We start from the raw sequence: 23747 nt of genomic DNA on the forward strand, positions 1-23747 counted from the left end.
TTTTTTCGAAGGATTGTTTACAATTTCACAGCAAAAGCTATAAAGCTGTTTTCCAGTAAATAATAAAATACAATGCACTGCAATTTTATTCTGTTTTATCCTTATTCTTCGTGAAAATATGTTCTGAAAGATTCCTTAATAAGCTTTGTCCGGGATGTTAAACTACTTTAGGAGCTCTAAGGACTGCCATGGTGAAAACATTTGATATCTCCTTGTGAAATTTGCTAGAGTATGGGTCAGTGTTTTGATTGCAGAAGAGTTCGACAAAGGATTACTAACACAATAAAACAACTCCAGGTATATTTTTAATGAGGATATGACAATGCAAAATGGTTAAAATCTCTTAAAAATCTATGCTGAAGGATAAAGACCATTTATTAATAATTTACTTGGGGAAAAAATGGAAAAAACTAAAATATAAGCACATAAACCAATTAATCGTAAAAATAATCGACAGATTAATCGATTATCAAAATAATCGTTAGTTGGATCTTCTTGATAAAAGTAAGTATGGTAACAATGAAATGCCAAAATAAAAATACCATTAAATTATGTGATGAAGCGATAAACCACTGTGGCTTCTGGTTTTTATTACATTCATAAAACTGTGGAAACAGCAAAGTGATCGAAACAACTACGTATAGCCTTTAAGATGTTTATGAACTATTTAAATGCATTAATATTGTTAATACAATAACCATTTATTATTAGTCATAATGAAAGCCTGAGTCAACTGCATATGTGACCTGTGCTTGCAAAATGAGTCACAATTAGCAAATTTTCAAAAATTAGTTTTTTTTTCACGTTCTCTATTTAAAAGACCTGAATGGGACTCAGAATGATGTATGGACTGAGACTGAGCTACACCATTTCAAGTCGATAGAATCAACAAAGTCAATTTTAAGAAAAACCCAGTTAAACGTTTTCTGAAAGTGCCAATGCAAAATCACAGAGCAACGTTGCATCTTTTCCTGCAGTTATAATAATTGCTATGATCACAATTTAGCTATTTTTTATTTTAACTTTGTTAATATAAACAAGAAAACAGATGGGGAGGGGGTGGACAGTAGAACAAATCTAAGAAAGAAACAAATAATGCATCTTTTCTTTTATTGTTAACATTAATATGACAGACAGCATTATAAGACCTAGGCTACTGTAATGCACGGATCTAAAACACTGTAACAAATCATATATTTTTCCACAACTATTACCCAAATGTTCATAATAGATTATGTTTGCGTGAATACTTAAAGGCAGGGTAGGTAAAAAAATTTATAAAAAACTTTTTTTCCAAATTTGTTTAAACTTTATATATCAATACATAATTAAAATGTAAGTACTCTGAAAAAGAAAGTATAAAATTCGAGTGACTGTAGACCTCTCACGACTGTTTTAAAGACAGCTCATTATTTCCATTCACTCCACCCCCTCCCTTCTGGGCTCCTTCCAAAGCCTCTACTATGGCTCGCTAAGTAATGTTATGTTAGCTATATTACGCAGCTACGTGTGCTAATGACACATGCTTCATGAAAAAAATATGTATGATCAAAAAGAAAGATTTACCTGTCCAGCAGAAATAAAGCCATCAAGGAGTCACTTTTCAGCCCCTTGAGTTCCCTCAGTTCTCGCCATCGCTGGAAAGCCACGCCGATATAAACTCGCATTTATTTCTTTGTTTATCCAAAGACTTTTTGTTCATTGCCTTTTCTTGTACTGTTACTGTCTTCCTTTTTTGCCTGGTTTGCCTTCTCTAACTGCATAGGCTGGTACTGTGAATTTTGCTTGCTGTTTCTCTGCCATTGTTTTGGTATTCCTAGGATCCGTGCCTGATGAATTCCTCAAATCAAACGTGCACGCGCAAGTGGGCAGGTCATGTGTGGCAAAAGGGTGGTTGCCATGGTTGCGAGAGAGTGACAGTCGCCTAAGCCAATCCTATGTTTCGTCCCGAAATGGAAATAATGAGCTGTGTTTAATACAGAATAAACGGTCTAGAGTCACTCGATTTTTATACTCTTTTTATCAGATTACTTACATTTTAATTATGCATTGATATATATATATAAAGTTTAAACAAATTTGGAAGAAAGTTGTTTATACATGTATTACCTACCCTGCCTTTAAATACTGTAATTATATTTATCTGGATCGCGCGCGCTTCGGATGACAGTCTGAGCGGAGAAAAAGTACGTTAGGCCCATAGACTGTATAAAAACAGGTTAGGCATCAGAAAACTACAAATAAAAATATTTAAACATCTTGAATTATTTTTCGGAGCGTTTGGGACTGCTAGTCGAGGGCTTAATCAATTTTTGTGAGAACCTCAAACCGACAGTTTTCACTTTTTTGTTGTGTTTTGTTGATTCCGGTCTCATATGTAAATTACATCGTGACGCAATCTTCTCTAACGGTCAATTTAATCGATTTGCAGTTGCAGAGTGACATTTGAGACTGTAAGTAAATCGACAGACGCAATGACAGCCTAACTCAAGATTCAAGAAAAAAGGTTTGTGGGAAAAAAAACGAAATAATCATGACTGAACAATATTTAAACATCTTTGTGGAGTTACGTTACAAGAGTTAAAAGTAAGTTTAGCTACCTTATCTACATTTTCAGTAAATACTCTGTTTGTATGTGTATAAACTAATATTATTCTTTTTTAATAATAATTCAAGTTACAACATTGTCTCTAGAGTATGCATTAGCAATGTCCTACTGGCAAATATTTGAGTCGGTTCTTCTCAATGAATCCGTCACACAGCTAAACTAATCAATACTCAGACTGAATCGGTTCACTCATTTACTGAATCGTTTTGCGGTAAATTCGATGTTTGGCAGTCTTTTCTGATTTAAAGGCTCGTTATTTGTATCTAGCCTGGAGTTTTGTTAAATTTAGTGGAGTGGACTGTCACGTTTGTAAGGCTGATGATATCGGCGACTGTTTAAGCAATTTTGCCTGGACACCTTCCCATTGAGAATGGGTAACATTTCTTACTGGATAAGTTACTTCAGATCGGTCCCGAGTCACTCGTGGGTCCTTTGCCTCACCTTGGTTGCTCGTTAACGACAACATTAGCCAAAGTTGCCCTGCATCATTGCTCAAAATTTGTCCCGTGTATTATCAGCTAAAGTTTATCATCCCACTTGCCCGACGAGATTAATGGAAGCTTTTTTTCCTGTAGTTTCATACCGGAGTTAATTCAAGTTCCGTTTCCTTCATCAACCACAAGAGAGCGACACCCTTCTGAAAGTCTGAAATAAGCGTCATCAGTGACCTTTGAAAATCATCAAAGGCATTCCACGAATCACGTCTCGCAAAGGATTATCTTTCAGGTAACAAACGTCAAACAACACAGACAGATTATATAAAAAATGAACTGAACAACTACATTTTCATAACAAAAATACAAGAAAAAACAAAATGTTTCCATCTAATGAGAAATGCATCAGGTGGTTGATTAAAAAAAGAATCGACAAATAGTAAAATTTCAGTAAAAATGAGGCCGTTTATTGTTAAATTTAGATAATATTTAAGACCTGTACAGTCTCCTACCACATGGACACTGAAGCATGTATAAAACAAATAAAATCACTTTCCCCATGCTTACAGGTAAAAGGCCACAACACCACATTTTAGTTCAGGTTGATGGCTAAATTCAGATTTTGTGGCTTTATACAATCTTCAGTCAAAACCACAGGTAGGCATGCACTCAAAGGAACAATGGTAATAATGCTGAAATCGGTTTCCATTGTGGGAATCATTAAAGCAAATGAAACATGTATATAAAAATAGTCTTTCTAACTTCCATTAGGAACAGTTCAGAATGTTACATCAACTTGACAGAGACATTTGTTTCCTTCTCATGTGCTAGTTTCTATAACCCCAAGGCATTTCTAATGCATAATAAACAAAAAGACAGTGTTTCCATCTTTTGTGGTCAGTACAGAGCAGCACTGCTCAGACTAAAGAATACAAAATAAAATTAAAAACACACAGATTCTCATAAACCTGGGTGCTGTGTTTAAAGTGCCAGTGAAAAGAACTTCAGGCCATTTCATTAGTACAAATAATGCTAAAAAAAAAAATAAAAACACACAGTAAACGGATGAAACTTACAAAGCATGTCTAAAACGTAGTTGTTTGCATCTCACTCAAAATTTAAAATCAGGTACACATTTTAGTGCATAAAGAAAATCGAGCATTTTTTTAAGACCATTACTTTTTTTTTCTTTTTTTGTCATTCTAACAGTATGATAATCTCCCAAACATTCTCATTACTGCAATTAAAGAAAGAAAGAAAGTTACTTATTAAAATTATCATAAATTGTTTCCTAATAGAATCCAATGCATCACAGTAATAGGAACTATCGAGAGTAAATCAAGAATAAAGAAAATAAAAATAATTGAGAAAATTACTCAAAAGTAAAACACCCATGAGAAAATATGTAATGACAATAATGTCACAATACGAAAAAAAAAAAATAATAAAATAAAATACAAAAACACTATGGTCTCTAATTAGTCTTCATTTTCTTTATGCAAAATATGTTTTTTCTTATGATTGTGGAATGAAATATTACCAAGATGTGTTTTTGTGAGCCATCTCCACCTAAAAGAAAAGCACATGAAGCATGTAAAAAGGTTGTTAACCTTTACTTTTAAGACAGCTAACAAAAGCTATTTGAAATAACACAACACAGTTATAGAGATGGACCCGTTTCTACAGTACATCATGAATACTCTTTCACATAAACACAACAGACCAAAAAAAAAAAAAAGAGAGAAAGTGGTAAAGCCATCATCTTGGGACAGTCACATTATAACGGGAATATCCCAGGAGGAGCACTTTATCTGACAAGAACATCACTGAACGCGCATGCAGGCGCATGTTTCATGTCCCTCATCTGGGCAGCAGCATCCGTTCTATTGCACACTGCAAATGCTCCCAGTTGCTCCAGCTATACACCAGTAGACACACACATACAAAAGTCCCAAACATATGTAGCCGACTCCGCATCAGCGGAGCGGAAAACTTAGCAGCAGTGGAGACGCAGACTAGGATCACGGTGACGATGGCCAACATGATGTTGATGCATTTTCCCAGCAGCACTTTGGCGTCAGCACTTTCCAACTGCAAGACCTGCTGTTGCTGTTGCTGTAACTCCAGCTTACTCACTCGCGTCTGACAAACTTCTAAAGCATCCTGCGGAGAGGAAAAGAAAGAGATACAAAAACCCCAGTTCTCATATCTGATTGGCAAAGCAGCGGTCCATAATTGCTGATATTTAATATAACGGCTACTAGAAACCTGGAGTGATAATAGAGCGCTTGGAACAGGGAAATGAAATTTGTTGTTGCATGCATTATTCCAGTCTGTTTTACAAAGCTTGATGCTCTGGCTTCTTTTGGAACCATTTTTGTTGGTGAAGATCTACAGAACAATTGTAATGGCCAAATTATATCTAAAAGGTAAGGGCTCAATATAACCTTATTGGTTATTTAATGAAAAACAATAACACAATCATAAGCATTCCAACCTTGGGTGCGTTTCCCAAAAGCATCGTTAGGCGTCTATGATCGCAAGTTCTGTCATTAACATAGTTTAAAGATTCTGTGTTTTCCAAAACCGTAATTCCATTGAACATTCGCAAACAGAATCACAAAATCTTGTGGTCAGAACTACTACTCTCAACCTGTGGTTAGAAACCTAGTGTCTTCTTACTATGACATGCAGACTTAAATACATCATGCAATAAATAAGCAAGCTAACATGCAGTATATTCTGTGTATATGTACGTGTGTGCTATAAAAATTGAGTATACTTTCATTGACTATGTATTTGGTTATGTGCTCAATCTATGCATTCGTGTCAAAACTGAAGTATTTGTTTTAAATTTTCATTCAAAATCAAAACATATCTGGTGTATAAAATACAGTTATGTGGACTGAGATTATAGTTTGGGTTTTTGTGGTTGTGGTTGGTTTAGAATAAAGCTCAGCTTATAAAGGAAAAGATACCTTCACTGTATTATCACGTTGTGGCTGGTGAGAACACAGAGTAACATTAATCTGGTATTCCATTTTTCATGTGTCTAGTGTATGTGAGTGTGTTTGTCTGTACCTGTATATCTCGTGCTCGTTCACAAGCCTGATAGGCCATTTTCTCTTCAATGCTGGCTAGTTCTTGTTTGAGGTTTGCGGTCTCGTTCTGATGAAGCTCTGTGAGGTCATTCAGCTGGTCCTCCAACCGCTCACACCTCATACAGAAGAACAACAAGTGTGTGAAAGATATAGAGAGGAAATTAAGCGGTCTGCCAAGATGATAAGACCAGCTTATGTTACATTTTTTATGTTGGTTGCCAGCATGATCTCCCAACATGCCACAAATGATCACAAGATATGTGGGAGCCTATGATACTTTAACATTCAAGTGATACGCTGATAATTACTTGCATGATATGTGATGAAAGATAAATGGTTGAAATATTTTATTTATTTCTTTTGTCTAAACAATTAATAGAACACTTAAGATTGAAGTACATTTTAGAAATAACATTATAAATGTACAACAACATCATAAATCAGAAGTTCTGTCATGAAACTCTAGATGGCACAGGCTGATTTGGTCTAACTCAATCTGACATAATAACGTCAGAACACTAATATGTTTATATCAAAATGTAATTGAACGAATATTTACCTGTACCGCTCCTCTTGTAGTGTTTGTGTAATATTCTCAAATTCACATTTAAACTGGGTCTTCAGAGTCTCAATGTCTTCTGCAAGCAGAGTCTGATTCTCTCTCAACTCCCTGATCTCCTCCCAAGCTTCCACCATCCGGCTGCTGTTTTCCCCGTGGCCTCCTTCTCTCCCAGACACACAGTGCTGCCCCGTCACACCTGATCCAGTCACATGACCGTTACTCTCAATCGACACTGACGTCTCTGTGGAGCACTCGTCATCGCTTGGGTATTTGGGTTTAGAGCTTATTGTGGCGCTGCCGCTCAGATTTCGGGCTCCCCCTTCTGCCTGCAACCCACTTCCCGTCTCCATGGTGCTCTTCAGGTGTGCAATGTTGTCCGCGCTACCAAACTTGTTGCGAATGAGATTTGCAATCTCTCTGGATTTGCTGAAGAAGAACGGTGGCGACAGTGAAACTCCCGGGCCAATCGTTTTGGCTTTGTCCAAATGTGGGTGGCGCCCACTTCCAGTGACTACACTTTCCTTGAGGTTGTATTTGTGCAGCTCATTTTCTTTGGAGTGTGGCGGCGTGTGTTTTGTCCCATTTGAGAGGTCACACTCCTTCATCTTGCGTTGATACTGCTCTAGCTTCTTCTGAAGCTGAATGATATTGTGTGCCGTTTTCTGGTTCTTTTTCTCAAACACCTGTTTGATACGACTGCTCTGCTGCTTGTCGGCACTGTTAATGAGTTTGAGATACTCAGCCACGTTCTCATCCTGTAAATTTTGCTCAATTCTCAGCTGCTCTTTCACTTTTAGCACTTTCTGCTGCAGGGTGTCCAGACCAGTACGTGATCGTGGGGTGTCCCGTACCACCAGATCAGAATCCAGATCTAAACAGGTCTCTGAACCTCCTCTACGCATGACCATTGGCACGCTGAGGGTGATCACATCACAACCTTTCTCCGCCTGAAAAGAAACCGAGAGAATTCAATTAATAACTTCAGGATGGATACAATATAAGTGTTCATTTTTGTAGTATATATTAGTATTATTTGTTTTTCTTATGTACTTTTGAGGTATGTACTTCTGTATCCAAATTAAACTTCAACAAAGATGCAGATAAAATTGAGAATTTGATTTCCACAAAGTAGTTCTTTTGAACTGCACATTTCAGTGAATATTTTTAAAAGGCTTGTTGAGAAAATCATTAGCATCATCACTTATTATTAAGTTCTTGCGCTATGCATGCGTCCAATATTAAAAGAAATATATAATATGTATATGCATATTTATAGGACTTCTCAAATGGATATAACAGAGGCACACAGTTTGACAAGATCCAGGCATTAAAGAGGCAGCCATTAAACTGCCTTAGTAACCATAGGACAATAGAAGGCATACTTTATTAGAACAGGAAATAAACAAAGGAGACTTATTTTCAGCCACAGAGTCACATGATGGCACTACCTAGAACTGAAAAATATAAAAGCTACACAACAATTCAGGATTCACTTGTCTGAGTAATAAAAAGTTAACAAAATAATCTCTCTCACATTGAGACAGGACGCACAAGTCTCAACTGGCTTGTTACTGTCAAAAACTATCCTTTATCAATCACCATTTACACTGAATGTAATGCAATGTAATGACTGATGAAGAGAATGGTTCTTTTGTGGCTTAGTAGTAAATGAAGATTTGGGTCAACATTTTTTGGACTGAAATCAGCCCTGGACCAAATAGAGTGGAAGGAATTCCTCTCAGAATGAGGAAATAAATGAAGCCCTTCATAAGGTCACTTTATGCGCCTGTGAAATGGGCTGACAATAATAAGCCATTTCCCAGGGTCCTGAAGGACATAAAATTCATTTAGGCAAACTAAAAGGGCAGTTCATCTAAAATTGAAAACTATCATAATTTACAGGTCAATCCATTTTAAGTGGTCCAATGGACCACTGTACTTTGGTACCCACTAACAAAACATTTATAGGTCCTGTATGTAATTTATTGACCGTACTAAAGCATAAAATAAATTTGCAGATATTTAGGAAACATGTTAAGTTCTCAAACTTGTTTATGTAAAAAACAGTCAGTTATTCTACTTTTGAAATGTGTGTTCTGAGTCAGAATGTCTGTTTTTGTTTTTGGTCTGTGTTACTCTGTCCACTGCCATTTTACCCAATAATATTCTGACACTCCAGGTTGCCAGTTGGTGTAAAACACAGCGCACTGCAACCATGGAGTGAGCAAACAGTGTAAGGGGCCGTTCACACAAAAAGTATCTTTGCATCTAAAATGTGAGGAATGGTTTTTAAAAAAGTGCAGCACAGAACACAAGTAGCTTGCTTGAGACACGCTTTTGAGACGTGATGCAATAACAGAAATAAAAACAGTTGCCATGCCAACTTGCTACTGTAAACAAAAGCTTGCATGCTTTGTGTGAAAATGGACCTTTGCTGAAATTTCACTGATGCAACTGCACATTAAAAGTGGGATTGTCTTGATCACTATAGTCGTATACAAGTAAAATGTTTTATATGCACATGTACTCTGAAATGTGCTCTAAAGATTGTTTTTTGAATGGCTAAAGCCATTTAGAGCACATATTTATATATATATACAGCTTTTGCAATATAGAGATAAATAATTTTAGAAAAAAATTTCTAGGAACCAACTTGAGATAGACTGACTATTACTCAATCATGTCAAACCCACATTATTCTTCCATAGAACACAAAATGAGATATTTACTGTATGAATGTTGCAGGTGATTAAAATTGTCAAGCTCAAAAAGACTATAAAAAGTAGTACATAAAGGTCTTGTGTCTTTTAAAGCCATTTGATAGTTTTAGAATTTCAATTATCCATTCATTTTCAAATCTGAAAAGCAGAAATTAGATTTTTGGGGTAAGCTAGAGACGAATTAATAACAAGATGAAAGATACAGAAATGACACGAAGATGAATAGATGATAACACCAAGTTCAGTTTCAGTTGAATTATCCCTTTAAATTAACCTGAATGATTCTTTTCTTTGATTGTGAAGATGGTGAGTTTTCATCAGGCCATTCTCTAAGAGCCACATTAGCATTTCAAAACGGACAAACAACAATAACAGGAGACAGATGGAGGCTGCAATTTCCAAAGTTATGAGCGCTCAATATTGCTTTAGAAAAGCTCTTTTCAGAGCAGAATACTTATTATCATCCGTTATGGACAAATTTTCTGGGTACCCTCATGCAAAACTTTATTCAGATGTCCAAATGGCAGATAATTGCAATGAAATTAAATGTGTCAGTTACCATGGCAGCTCTTCATCAAGCAGTAACAGGCCGACAGAGATCAGGGACACAGGCTTTTATGACTTGAATGAAGTGGAGGAGAGGAAAGATAAGACAAGCAAATGCAAGCCACATTGTGTAAATCCATGTCAACTCAAGTTCATGAATCTGAATAGAAATTAATCTATAAAATACATCCAGAGACTCAATTTGGGTTGAAGCATATGAGGAAAACTTGATGCCTTCGTGATGATGGCAAAGGACTTCTGCAAGCTCAAAAAATGTCATACATCAGTTCACTTAGTTTCATTTCACTATTTCTTTGGTTTGAAGACCATGTGAATTTCGAAACAGTTGAATGAAGTGGAACTTGACAAATGTTGCACTGTCAGTGAATCTTAGTTTTGTGTATGTGTAGTTTTTAAATCCCTCAAACTTTTTATTTTATAATTTTTTATAATGCCTCAAATGTCCCAAAGTTAACATTACAACTTGGAAGCGCAAGTTAGATTAATACATCAAAAAAAAAAGTGTATTAATAGCAGTCATTGGGTTAACGTTTCTGTTAAGAAAACCTAATATATGCCAACATAATTCAATGAAATAGAATTAGATGATAGCACAAGATACATTCATTATTTTTTTTAAATACATATCAAAATTCAGCTCAATAAAAAACACCTCAATACCGTCCACTTAATTGACCCGTCTAATATATTGCTTTAGAACAAGTGAAAAGAACATGGCTTTTCTTGTCAACTGGCATTTAATGATTCATGCATGTAAAAGAGCTCCAGTCATGTTTCCGTGTGGGTCACTGAAGCGACTCTGAACCTCTTCTAACTTTGACCAGACTGTATGTGTCTTCAGGGCAGAAATGGTACTCTGGAGAACTAGGTCAGTCTGATCAAACGTGAAAAACAGGCCGTCTGCTCATCTACGGTAACCTTCCTTACGTTCTCCTTCCTGTGACATACACACACCTGGCGCCAGACTTATGTCATCAGTGATCTCTGCAATCTGGAATTTGTCTGGTTTTTATTTTATTTTTTAATTAGCCGATTTCTTTAAATGGCATACAACTTTTTTTCTTGGATAATAAAATACTTAAAATTACATCAAAACGTCACTTTGTATCTAAATTAAGCCTGTCTAGCATATATTGCTCATATTTCTCACACCAGTTATTATGTTTTATTTATTTATTTTTAACTTAACAACAACAAAAATTACACATGCACATAAACATAACTGAAACTCAAAGAATGTCTCTCAGCTCTCACAAACTGAGCCTGTTAGTTTCCATATTAAAAGTACATCTTGTTTTCTTTCTAAACTAAAGCCTGACTAAGGTTTACACCCAAACAAATTGAACAAGGAATGTGTGTACTGAGATTGTATAATCCAACGCTGGATTATTACGAGAGAGAGGTTAAAACAAAAAGATTAGAGTTAGCATGTGGCGAAGAGCTCTTAGCCTTTGAGTGGAGAACAGCTCTGTACACAGAAAGCCCTTGTGTGTGTGCGCGTGTGAGGTTGTTCACATGCTTTACATATTGCTGAGGTCTACAAAAAGAATACTGTTGAAATGTAACTACCTACATGAAATTGAAATCAAAACTTCTTTGTTAGACACTCTAATAAGCAGACCCTGAAAATCGCCCTCGTTTGCATTTTACAGTGAAGAGTTTAAGTTTCAGATGGAGAGAATGAGGAAATGAAAGAAGATAAATAAAAAATAGCTGTAATGACAAAGTGCTTGGATGGCAGTAACTAACACCATGCTTAAACTACATCCCAAATGCAGTTGCATACACATTTAACTTATCACACACACAAAACAAAGCCCTCATAGGAAAGCCAGTGTTGTGTAAATCATACGTTCAAAGGCTGGGACTATTGTAGTGAAACAGGATTTTCTATTGGCCATCCCCTAAGATAAACGAAAAGATTGAACTGGTTAAACTGCTTGCACAGGCCATGTGACTATGCATATTTTAGAGGGTTTCCTACACAAATCTCTGTCTGTATCATCCTACATACTGAACAAAACAATACTGTTTGGAACATTTTAATGTTTTATTAAAAAACAGTTTGTGGAAATTGTAATAAAACGGTTTATTACAAATAAAGAAACAAACACAAATTCATTCGAAATCACACACTGTCTTAAGAAGTTAATCCTTTGAATAAATATTTATTTTGCAACCGTTACAAAAGTATTTTTTTATATAGTAAGAATGTATTTTGTACAAATGGACTTCATGTTCTCATTGTCACATAACCTACAGCGTTAGTGTTGGTGCTTCACTGCCATTTCCAGCTCGTCTCCTATGGCCTTATTCGATGCGTCTACTGAAAGCGGACTTTAGTGTCTCACTGGAAGTAGTAGGTCTTAATTCAGACGTTCTGCTCTTTTCACATACTGTAGTAGAGAAGTAGCCAAATTGGGTTGCAGTCTCTGTTTTTGTAATGCAACAGAAATTTCAGTTTTTATTATTTTGTATTACCCAGTTGTGGTTGCACTTATTCAGTTTGATTTGGCATAACATACCTATAGAAGTGGGATTATATTCATAAAGCCTAGTAGCTAGGAACAAAGTCCACAACATAATTCTCACACAAACAAAAAGCCTGAAAGGATGTGTTCTTTCGGGCTTCTTTTCCAAATCCCCAGAGTAGATTTGTTCTCTCTTTAAATTCATTAGGAATGAGGCACACACCAGGCGGGAGAGAGTTGTGCAGCTGTGTGTTAACGTGTGTGTGTGTTGGCTAAGTGCTAATCCAGTCAAAAGAGCCCTACTTTAGAGGTAATGTGATAAAACCAAAAGCAAACCCATATACACATAAACAGCCAAATCCTTTTTCCAAGCAAAGGCCGCCAAGCATAAACCTGGTTTTATATCTGCTTGCATTTTGTATGAAAGTTTCACATTCAGAAAAGTTCCTAGTTGAAATGTCTATCTGTGTGGATAAACTGTATGTCTTGGTTTCTCTGGGCCTTTCTTCTCCGACTCTGGAATGTGCCACAGGAACATGTTGTAATGAGGAAGTTCACTCTAGTGTAACAGGAAGAAACATTACTGCTGGACTAGATGTCTTGCAGTCAATTTTGTACTGTATCATTCAAGTCAGCTGGATGTTTTTCTCTGTAGGCTGCACAATTAAATTAACATAATTAAGATGAATACTACCATTTCAGTTAATTACAGTGAGATGTTCTCCTGTAATGTCAAGTTTTCTTTGTATGTTTGAGTGTATACAATCACTGACATTTCTGGCATGCAAATTAGTCTACAGTCTGAGTCTGATCCATGCAGATTCATGTTTCACAAACATCAGCCACTCGTCTTTAAACCAAGGAGCCAGAAACAGCATAATGTTTGGCACTTTCTTAATGACTTGAATATTGGTATTCATATGCAGAGTAGAATGATAGCATCTTCTGGTGTTTAGAAGTCACAGTATCTATCCTACTCTCTATATATTACCTCACTGGGTGGGTTGAGACTCTGTCTGAGAACTGAATGGCTGCTGTTGACATGGAAATGTAGGCCTTTGTATGTTAATGTATCCAACTGAGGACCAGATTAGTTTTGCAGATTAGTAAAAAAAAAGTTTTCTGGAACTAGAAGATGGAGTCAAAGGGGCCATGCGCCTATTTTTGGCTGTATTTAAAATGACTAGGTGCTCTACATAAATAATATCTTAAAATTTTCAACTTTAATAATATATTTGCAACTACTTAGTAGCTCTGTAACAGCTGGAAAAAAATAAATATATTTTTTGCAAATATAGTTTGCAGTAAAATATCTCTAGACTGTGAGATAATGTTACATTTAGACACGTAACAGTATGATTTTTTTCTTTTTTTTACAATAAAAAAATGTCAACTTGCATTTTGCAATTTGCTAAAATCCATTGGAATCTTCGCTGAACACAGCGATCACTCAAATATTGTGACACGTCAGTTTAAATGGGCATGATATCTATTTTTTTTCTTCAAATATATTACAATTTTTCTAAAATATATCTCATTTAAAACACCCCCACCTACATGTACCAGTTCTTGCACAGTTAAAAGTAGAGAAAAGAAATACCAAGCAGTATGAAGCCCTCCCTCACGCAGTGCTATAAAATATCACTTGTTAATGAGGTCAGTTCATCTCAACAAGCTCATCAGGATCCGACACTGAAACCCACAAGGAGAAACATGCTCATATAAATTAAAGAGATCATTTAATTGAAGCCTCAAAAGTAAAAAATGTTAAATTAACTGTAAATACAAAAAAAAATAAAAATCATTCTGGGACACAAGAAAGGACCGTGCCTTAAATTCTGTGTAAATAAAACACTTCAAGTGCCATCTGTTATCATACTGTTACTTCTAACACATATGTCTGTGTGAAGACACATATAAATACTCGGGTGTTTCCAGCATGAAGGCCCTGCAGAAACTTGCTCTGTCTGCTTGTCATGTGACTAAGTACTTAGAAACTCAAGGGCCAGAGGGCAAAGACATGTTTGTGTGAGCAACAGAACGCACTGTTGAACTGTTTGACTGCTCTCAAATTTCTCTACAACACACATGTAAATATATCACATACACACAATGGCTATGCAGCTGCACAGAGACATCAAAGATTCAATGACATGATGTCATGAGAAACTTCCTGTACCTTATCTGGAATCACTCAAAAACTGAAACGCTTCTTACATGCACATTTACAACGAAAATAAACCTTTCTTATATGGCATTATAAAAGCAAGTGACATTAAACGTACTGGACTCAACACAACTGGGATGATAATTCTGACTTGCCCCTCAGTTTGTAAAAACATTCATAATAATGCACTTAAAATTACAACACCAGAATTGTTGTTAAGGCATTTATAGGTCAGTGACAAATAAGCATGTACACAATAAAGAAAAGGAAAAACACATTTTTTCAAGTTCTTAAATGTACTCATGTTGTTTTTGCATCGCAAAAAAACACCTTCCTTCATTGTTAAGAAAGGTTTTTAAATGCCATGTTTCTAAATGTAGGTTAAATGTCATGTGGTGTAACCAGGTATAAGTTGTTATCACATAGATGCTGTCCAGAGGTCTTCAATTTTATTAAACCCAGGAACATTCCTTTAATTTGTTTTCCATCTCTTCCAATATATGAAGATGAAGTACCAGATGCACGCTCATCCACAAATCTTCTGTCATCACAGAGAGCATTCTGGGACACAGCCAGTTTCACAATCTTATTTGTAAAACAAACACACACACTATTACAGCAGTAAGTTATGGCCACAACGGACAGTGTCACAACGGGGACAGAAACCCTAATAACTATTAGCGAAACAGAGAGTGTGTCATCACTTCAAGCTCTTATGTCAACACCACTGCTGATGGGAGCAATCTAGTTTTTTTTTTATTGCATCAGCCCAATATACAGACATGCTTCACATGTTGGTGAGGGGGTTGAAAGGGGAATCTATGGGTTACCCTGGAAACAACAGGAATGCAGGAAGTCTTTTGAACAACAACTATATTCGAATGCGCTTTCGTGCATGTGGTAGCTAGATTTTGTGGACAATATTGTCCCCAGATGTTGAGTAAATAATTAAATAAATATGACAAAAATCTCCCATTGAAGACATCTTCAAAGATTAAAAATAACAATAACAAGTTATTATGCCAAATTCCTACATCCCTGCCAACATTTTCACTGGTCCAAACACCGAAAATTTATATAAAAAATTATTTTAAAACGAATAATTTTAATTCTATTATTTAATATTTTGTGGATGGTTACATCACATTCCATTCTGTTATCCTCATATCACAATGCATATAATACAAATATCTGCCAACTCAAAAATTGAGTTTCCGCCAAAATCAGTATTGTATCTGGTCAGTATTGAAAATGCAAAATGCAATATCCGCTATTATTCTGTCATGTTTTCTCCCTATCTTTCCAAACCGCTACAAATGCGACAAATCCCTTCTTTGCAAAATGCAATACATCCACTCAACCAATCACAGCGCACCATTCCACACATTGCAAACAGTAATGGCAGCACTTTGAATACACCAGACATCCTAGTTTTGGATTTTTTTTTTCATTTTCAACCCATTCTTACTGATACTACCAAGGCTATCGCAAGTCATTCTTGCTATTTCCACAAAACATCTATCTGCCAGCTAGATCATTATATGTTTAAAGCTAGCCAAGCAGAAATCAACCAAGAAATGTTAAGAGAAAATCAAACTTTTAATTTTGAAAAGTTAGACAATGCATATAAATGCAATGCGGGTTGATGATAGATCTGTAAATGAGTGTATGTTTGTGTTTTTAGGCATCCAAAGGTGGCAAAATACAATGCTTAACATCACTTTAGAATGGTCTGAAAGCAAACACGTCCCGGGATTGATTCCGGCATTGAACCCGGGTTGGGGACCTAGTAACATTGCCGGGTTCAACCCGGGACGTGCACTGTGTGAACAAAAGCCAGATTTAATGCCGTGTCGAAGTGATGATGCATGTTATCGCGCGACTCTTTTTTGTCGGCTGTTATGAAGGAAGATCAACGTTCGCGACGAAAAAATATGTGCAAACTGTAATGAAGCAGAGATCAGTTAGTTCCTCACTTTCCGCGCTGACGCTGAGATCGTTCGCCAGGTCCAGTGAAAGTATAACGTGCCTAACGTTTTCGACTCGTACATTACACGTCACGCCCTGATGTCACGTGTCGTTACGGGACCTTTACGGGTTGTGTGTGAAAGCACGCACATATCCCGGGTAATCACTGGCAGTGTGAAAGTGCAAAATCTAGCGACCCGGGAACAATTGCCGGGACACTTTACCCGTGTATTTCCCGGAATCGCAGTGTGAAAGGGGCTTAGTAGTCATATGAACTCAGTGTATGTTTCCATTAGATCGGTCATTTAATCAGTACTGCATCACTTCATCCAATGGGGTGATCCAAAAAGGCAGCTTCACTAACACAACACATTTAGGATACAACAAACCGTACACACAAATAAATTCAATTATGGAAGGCTGATCGAATGTGTTTTAAATTCTCTCTCTCCATTAGCACCAGGCTTAATAATGCATTGGCAGACACATTCAAAACAATTGAGTTTATCAGAGACCCCTCCATTCACTAAATCACACTTCTGTGCTAACACCATGTGGTTGTGTTTCCGACAAGAGCCTCATTTAAACACACAGACTGACGCAGTGCTGCTAATGCACTCGTTTTCTTCACTTAAAAGTTCACACTTGAGGTTTTAATGACAAACCCAACACATTCTTTTAAACAAAGCAGGGGCTACACGCATTAAAAAAGCAAAGTGGCACAGCATCAGTCTGGTAAACACATTGTTTTAGTGCCAGGGGTCGGGGGGGTGGGGGGTCTACACACACTCACACACACACACGTGTATGTTGGACACAGAAACACTTGTTCTGCTTACAACAGCCCGACTCAAGACCCAAGCACATGCCCCAGCACGCCACCATCACCCCAGTGTTTCCAATGCATTTCAATGTGGATTAGGCGTGTGTGCAACAAATACTTGGAATTTTCATTAATGAGAATGCTGAAGCATCACCATTAACTCTTTCCATTACGGTAAACACCAGTGTAACCAGTCAAACTGGTGTTAAGTATCACTATTATTTAATCCAACGGTGTTTGAGCACTGGAGAGAGAAGTACTTTACTATTCAGCTTATATTTTCGATGATGTTTATACCAGACCTAGTCACAAAAAAAGTTCAATTAAAATTCGAAAACCAATTTTAAAGCGATAATAAACAAGGATTTTTGAACAAATTAAACAGTAGAATCTGATCTAACACTTCTAGGACAGGTTCCAAATTATGATAGAAATTCCATTGGCATTCATTTTGGATTTCTATCCTATTTATTTATTTTAGAGGAATACTCCAGAAACATGCATAGATCATGTAAATAACTGAAATGTCTGGGGCTTGAACACTGCTGTTCAAAAATTTGGGGTCGGTAATAGATTTTGAAAAGTCTCTTGTGCATTTATTTGATGAAAAATACAGTAAAAAGTTTTATGAAATATTATTACAATTTGAAATATTTTTCTATTTTTAGATTTTTTTAATGTAATCTATTCTTGTAATGGCAAAGCTGAATTTTCAGCAGTCTTTTCTCCATGATCCTTCAGAAATCTTTCTAATAAGCGGATTTGAGGTTCAGTGAGCATTTCTGATTATTAACAGTTGCTCTGACTAATATTTTTGTGAAAAAACGGTGATACATTTTTTCTGGATTCATTGATGAATGGAAAGTTCAAAAGAAAAGTCTTTCTTATCAGTTTATTTCATCCTAAGTATTAATTTCTTTTACTGTTTTTTAAATCTGACCGATCCCAAACTTTTGAATGGTAACGTAGCATGCTACAGTATGTCAACTAATCTTGAGGTAAATGTCATTTTAATGAGGTATACAAACTATAATATTAAAATTAAAACTCTATTTTGAAAACATTTAGGAGAGAGAGCCCCAATGTTTTGGAAAATAGCAGTAAATATATACTTTTTTTAGGTATATGTTGCCATTTTTAAAATATTTAACAGAGACATTATATTAGGTTTTATATACATCACTATATAATCACTATATGTTACTATATATACACATCACTGTATAAGTTACATTTTAGAACCAATGAGTATTAATAAAAGACGGTTAATAAATGTAAACGTTGTAAAAACCACAATAATCTAATGATAACTATGCAAATAAAACAACATGGCAGCAGTACATTATCATGTATGTGAATAAAAATAAGATCGCTGTACGTGAAGCAAAACCGCATTGTTTACATCAAAAGAATACTGGTTACTGTAGAATTACTGTAGTAAAATTAGATATCGGTGAAGCACGAGACTGATAAACAAGAAAAACATCTTCTCAGAAAGAGCAGAAACACATTTGATCATATGATATCCACACATCATGTAGAGTGTCAGGGTTAGATAACATGCTGCATGGATGGATTAAAAAGACTCAAAAATAACTACCATTTCGCAATGTAAGAAAGAGTTCCTCTTGAGTTCAGGTAAAGTTCTCTCGGCGCTGGGCATAATTCAGTTCACTTCGGTCCGGACAAACTGTACTCCAATGTGTGATTGCGGCTGTACGGTCTGCACCATTGTGTCGCGGGTTGCGGGGCGCCGCCGCGCGCTCTCGGTCCGTGGATTCCTCTTTGTAATCTGCGCGACGCACATTCACTCACAGTAACTCAACCCTCATGCATATTTATCTGGTGAGAGAGAGAGAAACAAAGAGAGAGAGAAATGGAGGGAGGAGCCGGACGCGAGTTCGTCACTACGTCACAGCCATTTAGGGAGGTACTACAGCTGGGCAAATATTTTCGCTGCAGTCAGTAGCTATAAAAAAATAAAAAGAAGTTAAATAAAAAAAGTTAGGATTTTTAAAAACGTATAATTGTATTTAAAATATTTTCTGATTTTACACATATAAATATGGACATGAGACATCTTATTAAATATCCATATTTTTGCATAATGTAGGTTATATTTCAAAAAATCATATAGACTCAACAGATAAAATGTCAAAATTGTTACTGTTATTCTTATCAAAAAAAGTATTTGCTAATTTTCTGGCTAATTTTCTATATTATTTTTCCCCTTCTTTTTCAATATATATATATATATATGCTATAAATCATACAAGTATGGAACAAGCAAGTTTAAATTTAAGATTTAGGCTTCAGTGTTGCTATTTTTAAAAAAACTAAACCTATAAAAATTCTATTAAAATCATTATCATTAATCGAAATGAAGCTTAAATAAACTAAGATGAAAACTTAGCTTGAGCCTAAATTTAGAAATGTCGCCTTAACAACTGTTAAATGATAATAATAATAGTTGAAGTAGGTACAACTGAAATAATAAATTAAAGTTTCATAGATAGCTTAAAAAAAACTAATAAAAAGTACAAAAGAACATAAAAATGACTAAAACATAAAATAAAAATGCAATAAAAGTTTAAATGGTAAAATAGTGTACAAATGTGGTAATGTTAAAATAACACTGGCTCTGTTTCGATGAATCATCAAATGAAAGGTTTAAAAAGTATATATGTTTATAAGTACTGAAATTATCTACAAAATGTGTTAGAACATAAAATACTTATTTCTCACTAAATAAAATGTTCCAGCAGATATTAACCAGAGTTTCAATTTTTCTACTCAAATACTATAAAACTCATGTACAAACAATTATAAGCATCTATTAAAATTTGATTAAAACAATAAATGCATCTCTTAGTCAACTAATTATTTATCTGACCTGGACAGTAGCTGCAATGTCACCCGATAGTCCTGACTTCCAAACCAAAAATAACCATCATATCTTACAGCATTAATGTGTTACAGTAGAAACCTTTTCAAATGAGTGCTGAATATTTAATCATCTACTGGTCTGAAAGAGTTATGTCAGGCTCATTCAGGGTGTGTCAACTTCACAGAGCACTGTCTATCTCCAGCTCTCAGAAAAACACACACATACAGTGTTTTGTCAAGGTAAAGCGCCAGTTCCACAATGTCAGAGCAATTATTCACTGTATGTATCCACATTAAACTGTTAGCTTCTTGGTCACTGCATGGGGTAATACAGAATTAGCAATAAAATATCAGTACCCAAATAATTGTAATGTTTAATAATAATAGTTACGCTTAGCAAACTGCACACATTATAATGAAGTAATACACCAAAGCTACTTTACTGTATGAGACTGCCATTAGGTCAGTAGGTTTAGTAATGTATCTCCCAGAGGAACTGTTACAATTATTCTCATCTGTCCTGCTGTGCTGGTAAATAATCTCATTTGTATATGCACAAACCCTGACTGTGAATTGCCACTCATCTAATTGCATTTAAGTACAAAGGTCTGATGGTTGAGCGTCACGGGGGGCTAACAGTCTCAGAAATGGTTTTGTTTGGGATTGCTAGATTGTTTTTACATTTCTTTAGGGCATGAATAAAACAATTCAATGTTTGATTCATTATTTTTGTGGGTAGAATGGTACAGTTATGTCTTGCCATAGTTGGTCAGTTATGTAATATGTGGTTATTGAAAAACACAGATGCTTGCATTGAAGTTTTTGCATTGGTAATTGGATATTCTAAAGTGTGAAAACATTCAGAAACGCTTAACATGAAAAACTATGTCGTAAACAGCTAGCGAGAGTCATCCACAGTACTACCAAAGAAAAAATGAAAAAGGCAGCATTATAATACATAGACAATATTGTTATTTTAAGCATTGTTTCCCATATTAAGAATGCTATGCAGAAACAGGGACGCATTGGTAAATAAAAAGACAACTGGAATTTATTCTGTATACACTGAAAAGCCAAGAGCCCATTTAAACTCTCTTTTTTGCAAATTGGTTCTTTTGAAAGAGACTGTTTTAATCAAAAAATTTTAAAGTACCATCGGCATAAAGTTCACCTCATCCTTTAAAGGGTGAGTTCACCCAGAAATGTCATTAATATTCTGTCATTGATTGCTCACCCTCATGTCGTTTCTAAACCATGAGACCGCTAATCTTCGGAACACAAATTAAGATATCTTTGAAGAATTCTGAGAGCTCTCTGACCCTCCCATAGAGAGCAATTTAATTACTGCGATCAAGGTAAAGAAATGTAGGAAGGAGATCGGTAAAATAATCCATGTGACATGGGGTTCAACCGTAATTTTCCACGTGACGAGGCTGACACAAAATAGCACTGTTTTTTGTGGATTTATGTGTCAGTGTATACTCTCCAAACCAGGACTCGACATAACATATGTTACAACATGTCACATAACATTTCCGTCACACGTTTAAAGTATTCAGTATTCTGCCAATGAGCTTGCTGCTCAGCTTTTAAGTACTCGGCTAGTGTTTGCTGAAGCAGTTGCAGCACACTTCAGAAACCCTCCACCTTCCCAGCTCCACCTGTATTGTTGTGCTACGGGGTGATTTCACACATTTTACAGTATGTGGGAGTTATTTCATATATATGTTATACGTGCAGCAGCAGTATTTCATGTCTGTGGATATATTGACAGTAGCAAGTCTCCGTACTTGCTCTCCCACTGCAGCAGCGTCTCAAATCTATTCTGTCAAGACCAAACACGTTAACATTGCCATGTATACTACCATTCTAAACGGTCCTTGCTCGACCATAACCCGTTCTAAAACATGTAATCACTGGCTGGTTTCAAAACAAATGGAAAGCATAAAATATTCACCAGAAGAAACTATATATTGCTCTCACGGGCCTAATTTATTTGAAGTGTGTGAAATAGCCCTGCCAGTAACACCAGGTAGACACACATACTCACACTCAGAGACACGGGCTGATATAGGCCTACCTTTTCCCTTGATGTTCATCAAACTGAGCAGACAAGGCAATAAGATCCACACACACACACACACACAGAGTTCAAGACACACACACCTGCTTACTCTCCATGCACAAGCACCTTACACAATAACACCGGCACTTATCCTACTTGTGAGAGCTTGTACATACATTCATACCAGAACAAATAGTGCATTTGGAGTTCAACCTTCCAGTCTAAAAATAATTTGTGTGTATGTACAAACATGTAGACCGATTATGCAGATATTTTACAGTAATGTTACAGTTGCATTTAGACCCAGAGAAGGAAATTACCATGTGACATCAACCATTGAACAGCAGTGACCCCCTCCACCCCAACCACTGACCCGCAAAACAAGTTGATCAATGCCACAGCAATTAGTGATTTTTAGGGGTAGTAAGTGAAGAAACAGTAAGCACATAAAGGGTCAATTTTTTGTCTGCAAAAAAAAAAACATTTGTAACACAATAACACAATGTTATTATAAATCATCAATTATAAAGATTTTTGTTATTACCTTAACCTTAACCTTGTTATTAATGTATACTGTAGTTGTTAGATTGTTTTTTATATGAATGGTTGCTAAAATGTTCTGAGTGGTTGTGTCATCATTTTTCTGAATCATCTTTAAGATCGAACCATTTTTAGTCATTCAAGCATAAGATGCATATGAAAGTTCTGAAGCAGCTGTGTCTCTCGATCAGCCACTGCTAGAGCTGTTTCATTCATTTTAATATCATGACCTAAATCACTCATACAGACATATGGAAATGAAGCTGTTTTACTGGTCTAAAGACTGTATCTGCCAAACATGCTAAAATGAATGAATCATCGCATCTGCCCTCCCATAAACTCACAACTGCTTCTGAGTCTGTGAATGTTTCTGAAGTGCTTTCAAGTCACAACGCCCACAGCATCTATTTTAAATAACTGGATGTAAACAATAACTTAAACAAAAGCGGTGCAACAAAACATGCATTAACAATATAAATATATAAAAATACAGCACATTTATATTCACTATATAAATATCCAATTTCTCTAACCCTACCTTTAAAATAAAACTTTTAGAGTAAGAAAAATTAACAAATTTATGAATACATATGAATACGTTACTTCTTAGGATGTTTCAGAGGGAGGATTCGAAACAAGATCAGTTTGTTCCCTTGACACTTTTGTTTCTGTTTCTAAATTACGTGTCCCCATCCACCCCCCATCTCACACAAAGATGTCAAAGTGTGACAATAGGTGATGATTTTTATTTATAAAATCTGTGAAAAACCTAATCCATGAGAATGTCCACAGGCCGTTTCTGTCTAGCTGAAAGCTTTTCTACTAAAAACAAGCC

The 23747-nt window shown here is 35.9% G+C and overlaps 1 protein-coding gene across 1 annotated transcript; it reads right to left on the reverse strand.

Annotated features, from left to right (window-relative positions):
- Positions 1 to 3487: 3487 nt before the first annotated feature.
- tmcc3 (transmembrane and coiled-coil domain family 3) lies at positions 3488 to 19248 on the reverse strand. Its single transcript, XM_059505491.1, has 4 exons — positions 19022 to 19248; positions 6703 to 7652; positions 6124 to 6259; positions 3488 to 5205 (listed from the first exon to the last, which is right to left on the reverse strand). Exons 1-4 carry the CDS (start codon positions 19082 to 19084, stop codon positions 4903 to 4905), a joined length of 1452 nt encoding a protein of 483 aa, XP_059361474.1. The 5' UTR covers positions 19085 to 19248; the 3' UTR covers positions 3488 to 4902.
- Between the last annotated feature and the right edge of the window lie 4499 nt (positions 19249 to 23747).

Source organism: Carassius carassius, chromosome 22 (assembly GCF_963082965.1).
Source record: "Carassius carassius chromosome 22, fCarCar2.1, whole genome shotgun sequence".
NCBI classification, from domain to species: Eukaryota; Metazoa; Chordata; class Actinopteri; order Cypriniformes; family Cyprinidae; genus Carassius; species Carassius carassius.